Source organism: Pectinophora gossypiella, chromosome 8 (assembly GCF_024362695.1).
Source record: "Pectinophora gossypiella chromosome 8, ilPecGoss1.1, whole genome shotgun sequence".
Lineage (NCBI taxonomy): Eukaryota > Metazoa > Arthropoda > Insecta > Lepidoptera > Gelechiidae > Pectinophora > Pectinophora gossypiella.
The window spans coordinates 16,351,481-16,374,642 of NC_065411.1; the positions used below are offsets into that span (position 1 = coordinate 16,351,481).

General features: G+C 38.0%; 1 protein-coding gene across 5 annotated transcripts in view; it reads right to left on the bottom strand.

Moving 5' to 3' along the window:
• The window catches only part of LOC126369264 (uncharacterized), a 90,023-nt gene that overhangs the window by 2,276 nt on the left and 64,585 nt on the right, over window positions 1–23,162 (bottom strand). For 2 of the 5 annotated variants that reach the window (XM_050013622.1, XM_050013621.1), the window contains 3 exons: window positions 4,117–4,158; window positions 1,531–1,688; window positions 818–984 (listed from right to left, as the gene is read on the bottom strand). In XM_050013622.1, the coding sequence (XP_049869579.1) occupies window positions 818–984; window positions 1,531–1,688; window positions 4,117–4,156 (365 nt within the window). In that variant the 5' untranslated portion in view covers window positions 4,157–4,158. Of the gene's footprint in view, window positions 1–817; window positions 985–1,530; window positions 1,716–4,116; window positions 4,159–20,521; window positions 22,798–23,162 lie in introns of those variants that run through there. The other 3 variants (XM_050013620.1, XM_050013619.1, XM_050013618.1) reach the window with 2 other exon arrangements.

The following is a 23,162-nucleotide window of genomic DNA, read 5'->3' on the forward strand; positions in this document are numbered from 1 at the left end:
AGACAACAGGCCTGAGGGTGCCCAGTTGGGCGCGAACCTGGGCTAAGGGCGTCGTCTGAGAGGAAAAATATTTCAAAGAATTAATCGACCGCCTCTATGGCTAGAGTAATCGGGTGCATAATTGCTGCCAATATTGGTTCAAAACATCGGAAACTGATTCCTATTAAAGTGAGTGGCTTAGTAATTATAATAATAACTTCGCATATCTAATCTATAGTATAGCGCAATTTACACAAAGCAATATGTGGTGGTGTTGTGAAGTTTACTAATCCAACAGTATGGTAATTTGATTAAAAAGCAGCCAGGTGTATTTCATTTGGCTAACGACTGAGTAATTTCCCTAAGTGAACTGTATACAGGTACGAATTTAGAAGCTTGGGAAGGTTCAAAGCACAACGAAATGAAACCAAGACGGTTTACTGTGCCCATAGGACTGTAGCTACCTGCTTTCTATTACCAACATAAAAGGTGTACATGAAGTAAAGAGCCTTCCTTGCTTCCGACACACACAATCGGCAAAAAGATCCCACGCAAGCTGACGAATCTTTTCACAATCGTCAAAGACAACAATTTTGACTTGCTATTGAAGTAGTCGTGTTCTCCTAGTACCAACATGAGCATAGTACTCGTAGTAGTTAAGTTATATGTTATTCCATGTTATGTTTTATATTTGTTACTGTGGTGTCCCTTTATAATAAACGTTTCTTTCTTTCCTTTTTTTTTCTTTTTAATAGCGGTGGCTAATAGCGATACCTGCACTGGCCTACAGTTGTTAAAACTATGACCTGCTATACAGTTATGTTCTCCTAGTACCAACCTCAGCACAGCGCCCAGTATCCCGGCTCCCACCAGCGCAGCACCAGCTCCCATCAAGTAGTAGCGGTGCTGCGCTGCCTCCGCTCCTGGTGATAACTGCACCAGTCCCACCACCAACACCACAATGCCGAGGAGTAGGGAACCCACCACCGCGTGCAGCGCTGCTACCTGGAAGACACGTTGTGTATTGTGTAGCCATCATTGTGTTAGGGTTATACTGTAAAGTACCGTGGTAGCAGAGTTATCGTTGACCAGTAACAAGCCTTAAAACCCTCACTAAAATTCTAACAAACAAAAATATATCTCACTTGAATCACCCGCCCACTCACCCACTCTCTTTTCTTTGAGTGTGAGACACATTATATTGATCGACCTGATCTTTCTATAAACATCCAATTTGATAACAGTAGGTGTTCGATTAGGATTTCCACGTCCGACTTTCCTCATAAATAATTTACATTTATCTTCTAACTATCAAGGGATCTTGTTTCTAGTCACTACATTTTATTTTACACCACAGCTCGCAATGGTTCCCTATTTTTAAAAGCCACGCAACTCATGCTTCCATAAGGATAAAAGAGTTTTTTGATAAGGCCGCCATTTGCCATGTACTTAGTTAAGAGACTTTTTGTAATTATTTCTTTTTTATTTTGGTGCAATAAAGTGTATTTGTATTTGTATGCTTCTCGAAGAACAGTGTGCGTATATTCGTACCTTTCCGCAGACATAGAGTTCATTCCTCAGCCGGTGATGGTCCGGGGAGGGCGTGGGGTCTCCGTCCATGGGCCGCCCGAGCTGCAGCGGCAGCTGCGATGGCCGCCGTCCACCCCCGCCCCGCTTCTCCGCCCGTCGCCGCTCATGACGGACCGCCACTGCTGGCATCGCACCGATCATTTTGGCTGAAAACGTTCATTGTCGGAGACGAGTTAATGTGGAAGCTGCCAGTTTTAAAGCAGTAGGCTTGAGCCTAGAAGTTAACAGTAATTACATACTTTTTTCTGAGTAAGTATAAATTAGAAAGCAAGGGGAGCTAGAACCGCATAAGCGATAAGCAGAAGCAGACATGTTGTCATTGAAAACAGAGGGGGTGTCCGTGTAACTCAGTTTTTATCGTGACAGATAGAAATACTATCCTGTGATTGGCTGAAATTTCAATGACGTTATTTTCAACCAATCAAAAGCGTAGGGATTTTGACTGTGACAGACAATATAGTTACACGATTAGGCCTGAGGGGTTCACAATTATTCCTTCTTGGTTATGTAACTCGTCTCTTCCAATGAACTCTTTTTGTGCTATGCGCTTCTGGTATAGCTGTTAGCTACGCTTGAAGCGTTATGTGCGATGTCTGATATTATTTATGTGCTAGTCTAGTTTTCAAGCTAGTTTATTACATGATCTCTAAAAATTTGAACGTGTGACTATAATAGTTCAAGTAACATCTATTGCGTGTTTGGCTAATTCTAATAACATCACTATTCAGTTAACGCTAGTAAATAGACATCGTTAAGATCAAGAAGAGAATGAAGGGGAAAAAAAAAAAAACAAATTGCGAAGCAGCAAATTATTTTTAATAAAAAAGCCTACTATGTCACTGAGCTTTCTAATAAGTGTTAGTGAGGGGTTGTACGAATTAGATCGAGTGAGACCCGGACTCTACGAAAGCGGAGATGTCCTGAGCGGAGAGGTGATAAAATTACCAATAGAATCCCTGATAGTCCTGTTTGGAGAACGTATGACTTAACCACTGAATTCAACTTTATGAGTTTAATAACGTAACGTTTATTGAAATAAGTTTTTACATTTTATGCATTAAAACCCTGTCTCCCAAACTAGGCAAACCTGTGTCTTGGGAGACAGTGCCTTCCCAATCTATGTACTTATACTTATAAACTAATTAAACAGTGGCAATACTACGGTATTAAAGTAATAAAAAGAAAATTAATATTAAAGAGAAAAAAAAGAGAAAATAAGTGTGTAGTGTGAAAGTGTATGTGGTTTGTGTGCGTGTAGTGTGAATGTGTGCATGTGTGTATGCGTGTGTGAGTATACGTTGGTAGTCTCTTGGTAGTTGCACCAATATGCCCTACGGTAGCATAGCTCCTTGGGATCGGATATGAGATGCCACATATACGTAGGTACAACTATTTGGTGTGCTAAGTTTACCTATGTATGTATGTATAATAATTAGGTACTACTAGGATTATAATATGTAGGTAATATTATTTTTTAATATTAGTTTGAATTCATGTTTGGATCATAGATAGTTGAAATCTAGTAGTTTCCGCGATTTGTGCCCGGTTAATGGCAATAGGCTCGCCCTCTATTACATGGGACTTAAACGCAGCTGGTTAGAAGTGGCTAGGCTAGGCATGCGTGATGCTATGTCAAGTTAGGATTTTACTGACTGCTTAGTGTTTTATAGGCTACATAAGCCATCTTCGGGCGCATCAGCGTCGTGCCGACTAGGAGTCGAAGTGGTCGCCATGGCCGAAATCGGTCGGAGAGATCATCATCATCATCATCATCAGTGTTTAATTGGTAATATATAATATCACATCACCTCTCCGCTTAGCTCATCTCCTCTTTGGAAGAGTCTAGAACTTAAAGCAACAAACTCTCTTCGGCCCAGTAACGGACACATTCCTGATACTTGTCACCTCAATGACAAATCATCATCATCATCAATCAGTCCGCATCATCCCACTGTAGGGTATAAGCCTCCTCCATTTTGCACCACTCTTTCCGGTCTTACGCTAACCTCATCCACAACTTTCCCGCCATCACACACATATTGGCAAATATTTATGTCAAAATATTAAAACAAAAATGTATGTACATTTTTAAAGAAGAAAGAAAGAAGAAAGAAACGTTTATTATAAAGGGACACCACAGTAACAAATATAAAATAAATAACAAATATATAATATAAAACACGGAGTAACACATAACTTACAATCAAACACATAATAATAAAAAAAAAATAATTAAAAGACAACATACACGAGAAATACAAATAATTGTGTGTATGGACTGGTCAACGATGGTGGTGGTGGTTTTTCATGACGTGACTTCTATGTACAGTCATGAGCAATATAATGTACCCACTTTAGGACTCTGTCGCACTAACATATTTGACATTTAGTGATACTTACAGTTCAATTTGTCAAAAAAGTTAATGTGACATGGTACCAAAGTGTATACATATTAATGCTCGTGACCGTACTAGATTCTACAAATTTTAATAAAGTGTGCTAATAAGTTTGTTTTTACATATTGTATGTGTGCCAGTGTGTACTTACACCGCTGATTTTCTCTTGGCTGTAGTAAAGACTGGAGCATATCTGCAACAAACGATAAAAGTTACAATTGAAAACACATATAACAATCTATTACCTATTAAATAACAATCTTCTATCGTGTGGGTTGTGAGATGAATTACCAACCTCATCAACCCTGATGTCAGGGTTATTATTGAGCCGCCAGAGGCCCCTGATATGGAGAGAAGAAGTATGTAACATACACGTTGAATAGTCATAGTAAATTTTTACATAATGTACGTCTCATCCGCCTATAACTACTATTGCAACTTCCCACAACCTGTGTAGTCGGGGCAAAGAAGCTAAGTATAAAAAAAACTCCAGATGTTACCTACTGAATATTTATTTTTTGAATTTGAGTCCAAATTCATAAGAATACGACTGACATTCCGCCATTGAAAGCTATAATGGCTGACACAATTAATTCTAGTTTCATTCATTCCGGAAATAATCCGCAGAACGCTGAAAGTAAGAATTAACGCTGCCGTATTTTCCAGTCCGGACCTTAGTTTATCCGTACATATCCGGGTAGATCCGGGGCATATTCCACTTGTACATATTTGCATGTTTTAAAAGCTCTACGATGTTCTGCGAACAAAGCTGTACTTCCTCTGCGGAACTTTTAAATGCTCGTAGTACCGCGGGTTTTCATTGAATTCTCGCAGTTTGAATTTTTTGTTTCTTTGATGTTTGTTAAACGTTGCACCGGGTGAGAGAGAGCCTTCAGCGCTTCTTATTTGTCCGGCCAAGTAGTTAATGCCATCTGCGGCAAATCTACAATAAGTCACGTCAAAAAAAACTGTGATGTTTGCGAAAGATTATATAGGTAATTTGTATTACAAATGGAGTATATGGGACGGAGTTTGATATAACTATTTCCAAAGTTTCAATAGAATGACTATTAAAACAGTTTTTAAAATTATTTCATGGAGCACTCATCACCATAATTTTAACATTTGTCCTGTCGCGGGTTTCTGTTCAACAGAAAGCTTCAAAAAGCCACTCTCTTGTCGTTTTAGGGAAAAAGAGCCTTGCCTTTCGCCCTGCAGCAGGTACTGTCTCTGCCGCGAGTAGGATGGCGCCCAGAGTACCTAGTATATTTCAAAGCTCTCCTAGGGCTCCTGTCCTCCGCTTCTGAATAGTACCTGTCAGGTTCCAGATTACAGTCCCTGTGACTTGCCCCTTCCGTCCTGTATTGCCGTACCAATGGCTTCCATCTCCACCTCTGCAACCGTTGAGGTCTTATATATTCATCCCCCGAGCATTATCCCGATTTCCACAGGGTCCGGTTACCGGTACCTAACCTGAAGATTTGACAGGTCCGAGTTTTTGCAGAAGCGACTGCCTGTATGACCTTCCAATCCGCGAAGGGAATACCAGCCCAATACAGGTTAACTGACGTCGGAAAATGCATTTCTCGGGAATGTGGGTTTGCTCACGATGTTTTCCTTCGCCGCTGAGTCTTATACATTGTACCTTAAAATATTTAATGGTCTTATGCAGTCGACTAACATGTAAAGACCAATACGAAAACACAATGTGTTACGTCATCGGAAATTAACATTTAAGAGACATGGGCTATCTGTAATCCAATCGTGTGGTCGAGTCGTGTAGCTACTGATTGCATGTCCGTGAAATTGATTTAGCAAACTCATTAGCTTTACACTCACTGGCCGACGAGAGGACTGCGCCCCCACTACTGCGGATCCACTACTGTGGGTCGTCTATCTATACTCTGTATTTAACATACACATCGTTTCACATAAAATAACTACATAATAATATCCTTTCCAGCCGTAATCGGCCATGGCGACAAGTCTCCAATCTAGGAACGCCTAAGATGCGCTCTTATATGGCCCCTAACCCTAATAATAACCTTGACACCAGGGTTGATGAGGTTGGTATTCCACTTGACAACCCTCACGATAAAAAGAAGACATAAAAGCTCACGATTATATCTAATTGGGGTAGTCAGAGGTACATCCATCGCAAGATAAACTAAGTACTCACACGTCACCGAATTATATGTTAGTCCAACGTGATATCAGTATGGTTTAATACCGCTATTTAACCTGTAGTTGATTTTAAATAAAAAAAATACCTTCTTGAAAGTGTTATGTAACCTCTTTGCTCGTAAGGCAATAGGTTACCACTCCATCGTTCGTATGAATGACCATCCATACTTAATAATTAATTATGTAATTATTATAATTATTATTTAATTATTTATAATAATTATTATTATTGTAATTTCCATATCTCGGGGTTGGGGGTATTAAAATCAGCTTATACTTAATGTTTTTTTTTCTTTTTCGATCTTTTCATACGTATGCACTCTCAACAAGTGGGCCGGAAATTATTCACTAGCTTTTTTTTGACGTGACTTATTGTAGATTTGCCGCAAATGGCATTAACTACTTGGCCGGAAATTATTCACGAACACATAGTAGAGGATCGTATGCAAAACCTCCCTTCGTCGCTGTCAGCAGGTACACCGCGGGCCTTCATTCAAATGTACTCGTATTTAACTGGACGTCATTCCAGGCTTCAAATATTTTGGCGGGTGAAAGTAGGGCATCTGACTTGCTGGTGTCCTGGTAGCAGTGTGAGCGATAGGCGATGGATACTGAACGAAGAGGTTTGTTTCGATTGTTTTGTGATGTATTTTTGAGCGATTTTTTTCAAAAAGGGACTTCTGTAGTTTTCACTAAATACGACGATAACGTGTTATTCCTCCCCGCCACTAGCTATCAATCAGCAAAGCCATTTGTGGGAGCAAATAAAAAAACCCTCTAAAATGGTGGTACTTTTTTGATATTTACAGAATATTAACGGTAAGGTGTACTTTATTCCGTTTTTATTGCTTTCCCCGGGTATAACGTTTTTTACCTATATTTTATTCGCTATGAATGGTAAGTAGATATCAGTGCATATTTATTAAGTATTTATATTTACAATTTACAACTCTTAGTGACACACAAATACGTCAGGAGTGCAATATAAATAAATTTAGCAAATCTTCATTTAAACATCTTATGCAAAAGATCTCTTAGCTATAAGTTGACTGTAAGTATTTTAAAACATAGTAGTTTTAAGCGAACTCCACTCCAACAGACAAACCGAGGAATTGGTTTTGTGGGGTTTTTATTGTACCAATATTTTCTGTATTTGTATGAAAAAATAAACACTTTACTTACTTAACATAAAATAAGCTCACGATATAGCCCAATTATCCATCATAACATTCATCGCAACGTGAACTAAGGTACCTCGCTTCACTAGCTTTCTGCTAGACTACCGTGATATGGTGATCGTAATGGTCGAGACAACTTCTTCAGAAATTAATATAATAACTCATTGCTGCAAGTCCGGTAGGTACCTACCAGGGTTAGCACCTGCCCTCCCCGTTTGAGGAGCAAGCCGGTGACAGTACTCAAGACCACAGCGACTCAGTGACACTTTGTATCAATTTAAATCGATAAAGTCTGAGTCGGACGGGATTTGAACCTGCATTATTTTAAGAAAGAAAGAAAAAAGAAAAAAATATTCACATATTGGACGCCGCATTAACAAACTTACATTACTTTGAAAAAAATAAACAAAAAGACATACCTAAATAATTAAGGATATTAAATATCTACAAAATAGAGGCGCCCAAAATAAAAAAAGGATATCCCTTAGCAAAATGCAGTGACACGTGCTAGCACGAGCCGCGGCGCTGGTGTTATGAGAGACCAAACTCAACTACGTACCATATTTTCAAGCCTCGCCGAGACAAACGTGTTAACCATGTAGGCAATATTGCTGGGCACAGGCTTCCGTCAATCAACCGGAGGGGGTATGGAGCATATTCCACCACGCTGCTCCAATGCGGGACCAACGGCTTAACGTGCCCTCCGAAACACGGAATCATCTTACTTTTTCGGACAATCAGGTGATTTAAGACTGAAAAGTCCTTACCAAACAAAGGACCGTGAGCTTAACGCTCTAACTACTAGACCACGGAGGCTGTTTTCTGTTTGTATCTCTAGTATTCAAAATAATTAAGATATCTTATTATCTTCGTTTTTCAAAAATCCATACATACAAGCACAAAGCCTCTTTATGGAATTCAGTATTCGGCCTCATACAATGTAGATTCTATGTTAGCTTTGTACCAGGACGTTATAAGAACAAGGAGCGACGCTGACCTACTTAGCTACATTCAGTGTTAGGTCTGCAAATATTTTCGCATTTTGTTCTAGAAACCTCTGGAATAATCTGGAATTCTAGACCGCAAATACTCGACATTGCTAAAGTAAATACTATGTTATATATGTGCATATTTTTGTATCCTGTTTGATATACAGGGTGTTAGTGACATCGTAACGAAAACTTTGAAGGATGGTTTAGACCATGATTCTGAGTTGATATCAAGTGGAATGTTTCGTCGCAAAAGTATGGATTTGAAAATAATGTTAAACAAACACTAAAATTTTCATGAATTTTCCGACTTGATACCGATTCAGAATCATGGTCCGAATCATCCCTACTCAGTATTCGTTACGATGTCAGTACTCGTATGTCTACCTGTACGTACTTGTACGAGGTGTGACATCGTAACGAATACTGAGGGGAATTATTCAGATGGAATTTTACATCAAAAAACACAAAAAAAAAACATGAATTTTGCGACGGAAAATGTCATTTGATATTAACTCAGAAACATGGTCAGGGTCATCTCCCTCAGTATTCGTTACGATGTCTCTAACACCCTGTATTATTAAAGAAATAAAATTGGTTTTGTTTTCTTTTTAAGGTATCGGAACCGCGTATACGGATTTTTATCGTGAGAACTTTTCAATGGAGTAAATAGCACAGCGGTGCCGGCGACGACGGTACGAAAATTATTAAAGTGAAATTTTAAAAGGAGAAGGCGACATATTATATGGCATGGATTAGTCTCTAAGACCCAAACCTTAGGGGATATAACTGGAAATTGGATTTGATACGAGACGTAGAAAGATTTTTGAGAAAATAGAATACTTAGGGCGCTTACTGACCAACGACGATGGTACCGACAACGACACGCCAGCGACGGTATCGACGACGTTGTCATTTTTTTTACAGTTTTACATTCAGCCATTATAGTAAAAACCAATTCGACTGAAACAAACACATAGAAGGCGTTAAATTGGAAGGACCGTCTTTTAATGCTAGGTATGCCTGTAGGCTCTGCACGGTACCGCGCCGCGCGCGGTGCGAATTATTATTATTATTATTGTGCGACCAATAGCCGTTTGACGTCCATCTACTTAGATAGCATTCGTATCGTTTATTGGTCGAAGCGCTCAATATAATTCGCGAAGCGCGCGGCGCGGTTATCTTGCCGACCCGACTGTAAACGACATGAAAATGTGTGCTGCGATTTGATTTATGTATGTTATGTAAGCAGAAAACGTAGCCAGGCATTTATCCTCCCTCTTGTAAAGTTACGTAAGTAAGAACAAAGACTTTTCGATTATAATATTATATTTCTCTTTGTACTGGTTCATACCCCTTATATTGGCATTCAAATACATACCAATCTCTCGTAATGTGTAGAGGAAGACCTCGGGCATCGACGATATATCCTCTAGACTCTTAATAACAACACATCTGACTAATAGGTCAGATATGACATGCCGTCCAACAACGTTCGACCAATCGCAACCGCTTCCGGGACGTCTCGACGTATTTCAGATTATGAGCGATCCAATCAGCGCGCTTCCCTCATCCCTCATTACCACAGAGGTGTTAAAATGCCCACATCGAAGCAATTTATCTTACAAAGCAACATTGCTATTTGACATATGATCGCTTTGCGCACTTACTTTTATATGCGCAAATCGCTTTTTTAGCTAAATTGCTTCGATATGGCCTTTTTAACCACCCAGTTAGTTGTCAGAATGAGAATGAATTCTATGAGAAAAATTAAACACAAGGCGTCTATTTGGTTATATCGTTGATGACCTCGGGCTTTGACCCCAGTTTGTATATTTTTGTTAGCTACAGCGTTACCCGTGACGAGGGGTACACCCAGGTAAATCCGGGTAAAATCAGGGTAAACCCTTTTACAAATGTACCGGTGAATTCAAAATCAATGCTTATAAAGGGATTTCAGAAAACATCAAATGTTATTACTTTCATTTTTGCACTCCGATTTCTATTTTTTTTTTTAATTGAAGGCAATTTTAAATGTTCACAGTACACTTTTCAACAACAAGCGACCACGTGTAGGTGTAGCCATATTGGAAAGCTCAGCGTGTTTGGAAAATCACTTGTACTTTTTACACAGAATATTCAAACAGCCATGAGTGATACACTTTCAATGTGATGTTATTAAAAACGTTTCATATAAAATAACGTCTGTGGACCACAGGCTGTCAAAAAGAGATTTATCATGTCCACTTGAATGACGTATCCGCTTCGATAACTAGCTTTTACCCGCGGCTTCGCTCGAGAGATATTTTCCTGGGTTGAAAGTAGCCTTAATCACACTTCTCTCAATCATGTCAATGTAATCACGTTACGTCATGACGTGATAGAAGGAAAATCCAACAATTGTATCTTAACGATATATAAAATAAATGTAGATATACTGTTTCTTTTTATCCGAACTGTTTCGACTTCTGGGAAGTGACCTGTGTCGCCGGCGGGGCCACTCGGCCTTACCTATATGTTTTTGTCGTGGCCAGGTTTTAGAATTGATCATTTCATGATGTGCTCGATCATTTCATGAAATCGTCATAATTCATGAAATAGAATATCATTCTTTGGCCACATCACGATGTAGTTAGGCCAGATCAATGAACACAAAACAGTTAACGACATGAGCAACTAACTAAATGCATGATTACTTCATCATATGGCCAAACGTTCAATCATATCGTAAAGTAACATTATCCACCGGTAGAGGCGCTGGTGTCGAGTATGTTTAAAACTTGATTGATATTATAATCGATGAATCAATGCAATTGTACAATTTCCCATATCGATAGTATTGACTAGGTAAATAATTTTAAACCTAAGAAATTAATCGACTAATCGCATTTTTATTACACCACATAGCATGGACACCGCCAACATTAACGATATGGCCAAACGCTGATTGAAATATCATTTAAATATGACCATTTTATGAAATAGTCGGACGCATCATGGAATGATTAATTCTAAGATCTGACCAGGACATATCTACATTTTGTTGTTGGTGTGACAGTGGTTGCGCCACCGTGGTACCCTAGTGAGGTCCCTACCTCACCTTACAGGAGTTTCCATTCCAGGGACTGACTTTGAATATCCGCTTACCAAGGAGATACTAGAGCGCTCTCCACGATATAAACGCCAATAAATAAAACCGTGCTGTTGAGAGAGCTTGCTTGAGCTTGCTAGAGCTTGCTAGAGCTTGCTAGAGCTTGCTCCGCCACTTCTCTTGCCATATCAGATTTCGAAGTGGTAAGTTAGTACGGTCACGATTACTAATACGAATACACTTTGAAACTAAGTCACATTAACTTTTTTAACAAATTGAACCTTCTTCTTTTTTATTTCTTTTTCTATTTTTCATTTTGTCAAACCTGGTCTGAAATAATTTCTGCTGGAAGACCGGATACTCCTACTACAGGTATATTTTTTACTTAAAAAGAAGTAACCAAAATATTTGTGAAAGTTTAAAAATATAGAAATAAAAACAATAATAAAAAAGCCGCAAGTCTCATTAAATGTCAAATATGATAGTGCGACCGGTTTCTAAAGTAGGTACATGATATTTCTCAAGTCATGACTGTACAATACTTCTAGTTTTTAAGTCTCGAACTGACAAACACACAGTCGTTTGTACTCGGTGATGTAAAGTGACTAGTCGATGAATCATCACATCATCATCACTAATTTAAGAGCCACGCTCTTGTCGGTGTAGCATTCTCCATTCTTGTCTATCAGAGACCAATTCCTTCACCACCTTATAAGACACGACGTTCGCCTTCTCTTTAATCTGTTCCATAAGCTCTTCTTGGTCATCCCCTTCCTCTCTTTCCTTGTAGCTTCTCTGATATCGTCGATGTATAATAAATAAATAATACCACGATTTTTAAAAGGCATTTTTGTAGGATAATGTTAAAATAGAAATATGACATTCTATAAAAACAAAAGACTGAGAAGAATACATAAAGAAAAGGGTTATTAGAAAAAGTCATAAATATTGCTTCTCTTCTTCTACCGTGTGAGTTGTGAGGTGGATTACCAACTCAGCAACCCTGGTGTCAGGGTTATTATTGAGCCGCCGAAGGCCCCTGACATGGCTCATGTGACAATTACGCACTTACATCAGTAAGTAGTAACCGGGACCAACGACTTAACGTGCCTTCCGAAGCACGGATCATCTTACTTTCGGACAATCAGATGAGCAACCTATAATGTCCCGACCAAACTAGGTATCACAAAGTAATTTTTGTATGATATATCCCTAACGGGATTCGAAACCGGGACCTCTGGATCGTGAGCCCAACGCTTAACCACTGGACCACAGATCCGACCGTTATAAATATTGCTAACATCTATGGAATTCTCTTTTCTGAAATAATTTGAATTTTGAATAAATTTTCAAATGGAATTCTATAGTCTCTGCTTACCCCGGTGGGAAATAGGCGTGAGTTTATGTATGTATGTGTTGAATACGTTTTCTTCGATGATCCTACATTGGCGGTACCTGACTGAAATCCACGTAGTCACGGGCGACAAGATATATTGGTTCTGATATCCTGGCTGGTCGGCCTTTCAAAGTTTCCGTGTGAATTATGATAGATCGCTTCATACAGTTGAATGATAAATCAGTTTAGCGTGTGTATCCAAACTTATGGGATTTATAAGTAGTTTTGGAAACACGAGTGTAACTTGAAAAAGGTTGAAAGTTAATCTTCGGCAAAAAGATGGGAATGGAAAAAAGTTATGTGTTATTGACAACGGATGGCAGGTGTATTAGGTAAGTAGATTTGTTATTTACTAGCGACCCGCCCCGGCTTCGCTCACCCGAGCGTTGCATTGCACCCGCAATGCTGAGGAAAAATTTAAATTATTTACGACATCACATTAAAAACCTCAAAAATAACAGTATTTTTCCACTATTTCATGGATGTTATTATACATATAAACCTTCCTCTTGAATCACTCTATCTATTAAGTAAAAAAAACGCATCAAAATCCGTTGCGTAGTTTTAAAGATTTAAGCGTACATAGGGACAGAAAAGCGACTTTGTTTTATACTATATAGTGATATTTCGTACACACGTACCTCGCAAAATAAATAAACCAAAATCCGTGATAGCCGGCTGAGCCTTTAAACCACGACTTTATAAGTTTTTATTCATGATTGGATCATAGGTTGTTATATCATGGTGGCTCGTATATGTGCTCGGTTAATGACAATAGGCCGGTATTACAAGGTACCTACATATAGCTGGTGGAGAGTGCATGTATATATAGTTACTTCACACCCTCTGCCTTACTTTACTCTAGGACCCTGTGCCGAGGCTTTCCTTGTAGCTACTTTCTGGCTATACAGATTGAGAGGCTCGGTGGCGCAGCGGTAAACGTGCTCGGTCTGCCATTGTTAAAGTTAAGCAACTTTCGCAAAGGCCGGTCATAGGATGGGTGACCACAAAAAAAAAGTTTTCATCTCGAGCTCCTCCGTGCTTCGGAAGCGACGTTAAGCCGTTGTCCCGGCTGCATTAGCAGTCGTTAATTACCATCAATCCGCACTGGGCCCGCATGATGGTTTAAGGCCCGTTCTCTCTATCCATCCATAAGGAAGGCCCGTGCCCCAGCAGTGGGGACGTTAATGGGCTGATGATGATGATTCGATATTTTTGAGTTTCAGTCCATAGATTTCTATGTGTCTATAAAAGAGGTTATATTTCACTTCACACTAACAACCTAAAAAACCTTAAACTGCCTCGTGCAAGAACAACGATCAATAGGCTATTTCAGAATTTATTGTAAACTCACTAAGTTCTTTAGAAGGAAAATGGAAACGTCGATAATACTGTAGTATATCTTTAACGAATTCTAAGGTTATACAAAGGCATTATACATGCGTAACCCCGCTCAGGATAGGCAGAACCACAATGTCACCAAGAAAACTTCAAAAGAATCCAGAACATTCGAGATCTCCAGATGCTTTGCTCATTCATCCTTCAAAAGAAATTGACAAACACTTGTCTAGTTTTGACAGAAGCGGCTTCTATTTGACTCTTCATTCCGAGGGGAAAATCAGTCCAATTACAGGTTTATTTAACAGATTCTTTTACAAAGCGAACATTCAAATTGAACGCTTTAAGTTCTTTACTTTTTATTCTTTATTCCTTTTACAGCAAATGCAAATATTTTTGTAGACTTAAATATATACGGCTGAGAGAGAGCCTTCATCAAAGTCAGCCGTGATAAATAAATAATAGGAATTCTGCGCATATCCTCACGAGAACCTCATATTTTACTCCCAACCACAAACCGCCCTTAGATGTCTGCCAGAGAAATAAATGATCTCACATTTCAACCAATCACAGTGGTTTATTACGTGATCGTTGCGCCCTCTGATTGGTCGAGCTAATGCTGAATTATCTTCTACAGGTTAATTCATTTAGAGAACCTTTTAATGGCGTGTAAGAGAAACGCAAAGCATTCAATAATAATTACTTTATTTAATTAATTAAGTGTAATAATTCGAGTGAAATAAAATCTTTATCTAACTTTGAATGGAGTGTTTGTGATTTTTGTGAAGAAAAGTGATCAGTTTTGATATAGCAAGTTTTGTAATAGGTATCTAATTTAATTTACGTAAGTTTAAGTAGTCTTTACACATAAGAACTTTAGAATGACATATTCAGTGAAGAAATCTTAACATGTATTTTTCAAAAAGCTACAAATAAGTATAAAATAACATTTTATTCAGTATTAAAAAGTCTTTAAAAAGATCTTATTGATGAGATAGTCGACTGATCACTTTTGCTCACATAGCTTATTAAAAATTTGTAATTCATATTATTAAAGAAAATCTGCTTAAAATATGAAAATTCCTCTATAAGTATGTATAATTTGTATTAATATTGTATAAAAAATGCATTGACATTATGGTGGCTTATTCGATATACAATGTGCATGGAATCCTTCAGTGATAAGATTTTAAAATTCAATTTAAAAATTATGCGCTATTACTATGGAAGGTCAAGGAAATGTCGCTAGAAAATTACAAAATAAAATTCCTGAAATCCGTTCCAAAAATTTACTCAGATTTCAGTTCTCATCAAAAGACCTCTGTCTTCTTCTATCGTGAGCGTTATGAGGTGGATGACCGAAATCAGTAACGCTGGTGTCAGGGTTATTATTGACATGACTCATGTAACGACTACTTAACGTCAGTAAGAAGTAGCCGGGACCAACGTCTTAACGTGCCTCAAGCACGGATCATCTTACTTTCGGATCATCAGGTAATCAGCCTGTAATGTACTAACTAGGGATCACATTTTTTTTGGTGATATATCCCCTCCGGAATTTACAAACACGACCTCTGTGGCTACACACCTTGACTAGACTGACTACCTAAATTTATCTCGTTAATCTAATTATCATAGCGTTGTCTGACAGAAACGTGGATTAGATTTTTTTAAATTTCATTTTGTAACTCTTCAACGACTAATATTATTATGGTGGCAGTCTTTGAAAACGTGCGACATTACATTATATAAGACCATATTTATTTCCCGTTAGAGTAGGGCAGACGGAACCACAGAACTCCTGTGCCAATCCTGATCCTGAACTTTCACTTCTTCCACTCGCATCAAACTGCGTCTCACCAGTAACATCATCATCGTGCGTTACAGAGAACGTTTTCAAAGACTTCACCCAATAAGAACAAAGTATCATTTCTCAGCTTAATATGAAAATCTCTATCCTTCTACAGTAAAGAGAACCTTTGAAATTGTTGTATACATATTTTTTGTATTGAAAAATGCGCAAAAGCGTTCACAAAATCGTTTACGACATCAAAAAACGCACAACTAACACTTTTGAGCTGAACAACATCAAAACTTTAATACAATAAACATTTAACGAATGAATTCACACATTTACGGAAGATAAAATAACCACTAGATATATCTACATATAGTTCAGAAGTATTTTGTCACAGAAATATTTCGTAAAATCACTTCAATAGCCTTATTATGTAACTTTTGACAGCTTCAGTGGACAATTAAGATCTGTCAAAAGGCTAAATCATATTCTTGTGTTAACATAAGCTGTCGAAGATAAACTTTTAAAATCTCAGGATCAGAGGTGTTGACCAGTGGACACTAAGTCTCGGTCTTACCTGGTCCAACGTCTGTCAGTGGCTGTAAAATGCGACAATGCCGCTAGAGTGATTGCATCGCATTGTTTGGATCAGGACTCAGAGCTCTTAAGCACCCAAATTCAATGTGACGAAGTTACATTATTTCCGATTTTCTTTTCATTTACTTACCTATTTATAAGTTTGACCATCTACAAATTCATTGTTGTCGACATGAATGACAAAAATGACAGATCTTAGTTGCGCACTGAAACTGTCAACATTTACAGAATAGGAGGACTACAGACCTTAGAAGGTAGTATTCATGTCGGTGCAAATACTGTTAATTTTAGTACTCGTAAAATTCGCGATCCATTGCGACTCGCGAACGCATATATTGGCAATATCGCAGAACAATTCGCGCAAGCTAAAGCTTATTAGCTGCTTAATATCCACAATTAATGAATACTAACATTATAAGGTGTTTGTGCTGTTACCTACATTATTATTACGTCACAAGCTTTCGAGCGTGCGTGTAATGTTACTTATGTTTGTCAAAGTTTCTAACAACATGTTACCATTATTTTCCGATTGAGTTCTAGATTTACTTAGACGAATCTGCCTAAACGCAAAATAATTTGGAATCACTTCGGCGTCTGTCTATCCAAATTATCGGTTTGTCAATATTTGTGATTTTATCCAATGCTGTTTGACATATTTTGGCACATTATTTTACTCTCATTAGAATGAATGTTCAAGAACATAAGTTGCCTTCTTCATTTTTACCTTTTTTTCTTCTATAGAGCATCTTTATCGCTATTGAATTAATTTTAAAATTATAAATAAGTATTATATCTCTGGTAATCCATATTACACACATAATTAGAAACTTTGAAAACTTCAGTCCCTAACAGTTTTTTTTTTAATTATCAATCGGCATAGTAAAGTCAAGAGTAATTTACAGTAATATTATAAATGATTGATGAACAAAGTTTCCTTTTTAATGTTCACATGAATATAGACTGTTACAGTAATTATGTCTAGGTAAATTTAATTAATGAATCATTTAAATTCGCGCGCATATATCTATGCTAGTTAGTTAGTGGTAGTTAGCCGAATGCTTTTCAAGTTTTTCGTTCATAACCTGATTATATTTATAATAAAAAGAAGCGAGCCAGTGAAACATAGGACCTCAGTTGTATACTTTTATTTAGGTATAACTTGTTATTATATTTTTGTACTATTTCTTTCCAATAATGGGTAGATCTTCGAACACGGAAGGAAATGTCATTAACGTAAACGCAAAAATATACTTGAATCATTTGTTTTTTGAAAAATATCCAGTTAGAACGTATGTAACCAAGTTACCTAAGTTCTAAGTGGATATTTGCAAAGAAACAAAAGATTCTAGGATATTTTTAACTTAACGGTAATTATACAGACCACCGGCGTCCACCTCCCTAACATGACCAAGCTCTCGATATATAATCAGGTTATATTTAATTTAGGTGTTTTGACAGAAAATGCTATCCATAGTAAAGTAGTTGAAACTTACAAGTCGAAGAATGATACTTATGACTTATTTACAAGTGACACTTAAAAGAATTATCCTCTATCAAAAATACCTAAGTATAAAAGTAGTATAGGCACAAGAAATTCCCATAATTAATTATGTGCAACACTATTTTGCGCTATCGTGATGTGCATTCGGGTTTGAATATAATAATTAATAACTACAATAAGAAAAATCTCTAAATTAATTAATACAATTGAATAAATAACTAAACTACGTTATCACAATATTTGATTTGTTGAGAATAAAATATGGATTGATATAAGAAATTTGGTTTTACACTGGTGAAAGCATGAAACTTTTGCATCAAGCTTTAATTGATCATTGGTAATGTTTTATGCTTTCAAAATTATCTAAGTCAGTGCATTTGATTAGGTAATAAGTAATTAAAATATATTTAGAATGTTCACGCGGACTATAAAATGTTACCGATTATTTTTTATATCTATGAAATTGTTAGACAAATCACTTAATTCAGTTTCGTTCGACTTATTTACGACAAGCTAGCTTGTACTACACATCGAGCGACAAATTGTTACATAATTGGTTAGAATGTTGGGGAAATATTCAACAACGTTTACTTTGTACTACTTATACAATATTTTTGTTTAGTTGTGTGACCTTAAAATTTCAACCCCAAAGGCTTCTGCTCAAATCGACTCATCCAGATTCAAATTACGTGACATACACATTTGACGTCATAATTTATTACTTATGTAGGCATGTTGTATAATACTTTCAAAACTTACAATTCCATCTAGTTGAACGTACAAAAGAATATCTCCCCGACACACACTTGGCCTAATATTGACAAAAATTGTGCTAGTACATACAACACTCGTGAATAGTCGTTAATAAGGCAATGTTCTATAGCCAGCACTTAGATTACACTAGAAGGGAGAAAAGTAGAAAACTTACAAGGTGGTCTTTGTGAATTTACTGCTGTATTTTTGGGAATTACTTTGGACGCTAAGTTGCAATGGAGTCCTCATATTGATAAGTTGTCCAAAAGGCTCAGCTCAGCAGCATTCGCGGTCAAAAAAATTCGTTTAATAACCGATGTAGAAACCGCGCGATTAGTTTATTTTGCCTACTTCCACAGTCTAATGTCGTACGGCATCTTGCTGTGGGGTCATGCTGCAGATATGAACAGCATTTTTGTTCTGCAAAAGCGAGCCATTCGGGCGATTTACAAATTGGGACCCAAGATGTCACTTAGAAATAAATTTAAAGAAATTAATATTTTAACTTTGGCATCACAATATATCTTTGAAAACCTAATATATGTAAAAAAACATATAGGATTATTTGCAAAAAATAGCGATCGGCACATTGTTAATACCAGGAATAAAAATAAACTTGCTTTACAAGTCAGTCGATTACATAAGATTACTAAATCTTTTAAGGGGCAATGTATACGTTTTTACAATAAGATTCCCATTGACATTCAGAATTTGCCTTTCAACTGTTTTAAGACAGTAGTTAAACAAAAACTTTACAAAAAAGGTTATTATAAAGTTAGTGATTATTTAGAAGATATGAATGCATGGGATTAACTGTCTGAGAACTGATATTAGGCAGCTAAATTACTCAATTGTATACCAATATTTTATGTTTATTTTTATTTTTTTAAAGAACGTCTAGGGCCCTGTGCCGAGGTTTTTCTTGCAGCTTCTTTTCCCCGGCTATACAGGTTGTGAGAAGCTGCAGTAGTTTTAGGCGGATGAGACGTTCGTTATGTAAAATTGACGATTCAAAGTGTAACTATGTTACCTACTGAATAAAGATATTTTTGAATTTGAATTTGAATTTGAATTTGAATTTTGAATTTGAATTTTGACAAGGATATTTTTTTTTTATTGAGAGCTTGTCAATCTATCGCCCCTAATGACCCCTATCATTTCCAGGCAATCGATACTCCGACAGCCTTTGAATAGATCCTGTTATTTTTATCCCCAAATTTATTTCTTGGGCCACAATACATATTTTTTGGTCTACTAACTTTTGCTGACTTGTATTTTACAGTAATACGGATAACAATTATCATTTAAATAATAGATCATCAAATCCTGATCAATCCCCGTCAAAGTTCACAAAGTCCGTCGAATAGGAGGAAAGTTGAAAAGGACATTGAAAATTACTAGGATATAAGAAATACATTCGTGTTATTAAACTATAAATCAAATTGAGCATTGTGTAGCTAAGCTCGTGTTTATTTAATATCAATGTAGAATTATTTGAATAAGTTGCATTGTATGATTCCATATTTTATTATAGACCGGTACGAGTTTAACAAGAATCTCACTATGCGGTAAACGATAAAATGCCTGAAAAGGCAGAGAGACTGCAGTAGATCGACGTATTAATATACAGAGTGTTAGTGATATCGTAACGAATGCTGAGGAGTATGATTAACCATGACCATGATTCTGAGTTGATATCAAGTGGACTTTCCTGTCGAAAATTTCGTGAAAATTTTCCGTTCCACACTTTTGCGACGGAAAATTCTACTTGATATCAACTCAGAATCATCTCTCAAAGTTTTCGTTACGATGTCACTAACACCCTGTATATTTATCTCGCTTGAATACTACGAACACCCGGATCCCTCTCAGAATTTCTTTTAATTCTTGGAAAGTTATTCTGAATATAGAATTATAGCATCATTCTAATGCAACTCATTCCAAAAGTTTAGCTTAAAATATTAAATCTCGTTCGCTCATCATGGGAAATGTTCCTCACAGCCATAAATAAAAAAGTTTCGATAAGATCGATGGGATCAAAATTACAACCTTTTTGGTAAAAGTAAAAGTTTTGTGCAAAAAATTGTGCCATAACTTCTTGAGTTGTGCTTAAACTAATTAATGTTGGTGTTACATAAAATGTGCCAGCTGATAATGAATTTGGGAAATAATGTAATTTGGCAAAATTTTGAATGAAAATGGACTCGTATTGGAAATGGCGAATATTTATATTTACCACATTAGAATCAGTGGTTTAAAATTCACTGTCATATTTTATGGAATACCATTTTCTATATTGTAATATTATTGAAAACTTTAATTTTATTTTTTGTTGGAATGAAGTAATGAAATTATTGCCATTGCTTTTTTGGCACAACTGTTGAAAAAATGTAATTATTCAATCAGATTATAACACTTGACAGAGAAAAATATATTTGAAAATTAAATGTTTAACAGTTTAGTATAAAATCTACACTGTAAATTATCAACCGCCAGTACCATTTGCGAAATACAATTATTAGGTAAACATCAAAAGGACAAACGAACATTAATATCTTATCAAAATCTTCAGGTATAAGAACAGTATATTAACAATCAGTCTCAAGCCAAATACATACGGAATGACAATATTTAATCCATAAACATTCACTCACTGTCGCTTTTTGTTAACTGTAGCTTCTGAGCACATTTAAATGCAGAGGCCCAAGAATAGCTCCTTGCGGAAACCCTCAATTCCACATACATAGCTACAATCATAAAAGAGACATCACATACCGACTTACTGCTAAAAACTACCAAGAGTTGGTCCATCTGTTAAAATATAAAGAAGCGCTTAACAAATAAATGTTCACGGTGTCGCCGCCACAATGCCTCGAAGCCTTCGTAGAGATAGAAAGTAGCAGAATATACAGAAATACTCTTAGTCTAACAGCAGTAGTCGTTAAGTCGTACACTTGCATCACAATAGACAATTCGATTCACTTCCTCCGTTAAACCACCTTCAGTTACCACATGGCAAAGCAACAGTCAAGCTTTGGCATTTCGTTGAGTCCGATGACGAATGGCCAGGAAAATAATGGCAGAGCCAAGAAGCTCAGATTGCAAAGAATGCAATTCAAGACAAGATTTAGAGCCCAGCGTATCGTTCGGAGTCGTCGAAATGACGAACCTTGACGTCCTCCGTATCTCACATGCGCGACATGATCAGATAACGTCCATCGGACTGCAGCAGCTCCCTGGTGTCGGAGGGGGAGCCGGGACTGAGGCTCGGAGCAACCGAGGGTGTGGAATAAGTATCCTTGTTGAACCTGCCCAGCCTTCTTTCATTTTCAGATATCACTGACGCCTCTTCCTCGGCAATCTGCTCCAACGGTGACTCCCGCAGCGCATCGCCATTCAAAGCTAAAGCGTTCACAAATCCATGAGCCCTATCTGGTGGTGGTTCTGTATACGTTTCTATAGTCGCTTCTGGTAATACTTCAGCAGCTCTAGCACGGCGAGTGTTCTTCGTGTGCATCCCGCCCGTCTCCGCGTCTCTCTCTAACCTGTGCCCCGAACGAGACCGAGTGAGTTGTCTCTGGACGTAGTCCTCTAATGCGTCTTCCTCGCTCTTCGTCAAGTACTTATGCAGCACGATCAAGAATATGCCGATGAATAGTGCGAACAGCCCGGAGCACACGAGCTCGTTGAACCAGCTGACGGAGCCTATGCTACTCCAGGAGGTGACGTCATCGGGAAGCCAGCCCGACGCAATGAGGAATAACCCGAGGACGAGGAACACGACCCCGAGATGGAGCATGCCAACGGAGGAGACGACTTCATTGTCTGTGGTTCTGGTCTTCTTGAAGCGGCGACGTTCAAGGCTGCCGGTAGAGCAGTGCGGCGAGGTGACGCCGGACTCGGAGGACTGCAGGGAGTAGCGTCGCTCGCGCGCGCGCTGTTGCTCGGCGCGGCGCTTGCGCTCGCGACGGATGGCGAGCGCCGAGTGCAGGCCGACCGCGTGCATCCTGCAAGCACAAGCACGGGCACGGGTGAATGCCGGGTCACACGCGACGCGGCCGGCCGCAGGCGCGGGCCGCACGCCTGGCGGAGTGATCGTCGACCCGTGCCCGTGCCGTGCCGCGGGACACCATAACATACAACCCGTCTGCTTTACGCATGCGCTGCTAATACGGACCAGAAAATTAACTTGCGTAATTCGAATTTAGTTAAATATGAACACTCCATATTTCGAAGAGTGTAGTGGCTAGCATTTTCATTCTCAGACGCCTTTAAGGCTTCGAGTCTGCAAGTCTACTGATTAGTGTTTTTGATGCCACGAGGTTAGTAGAACTTAAAGCAGGCAGGTTGTACAAGGATACATCATAACGTA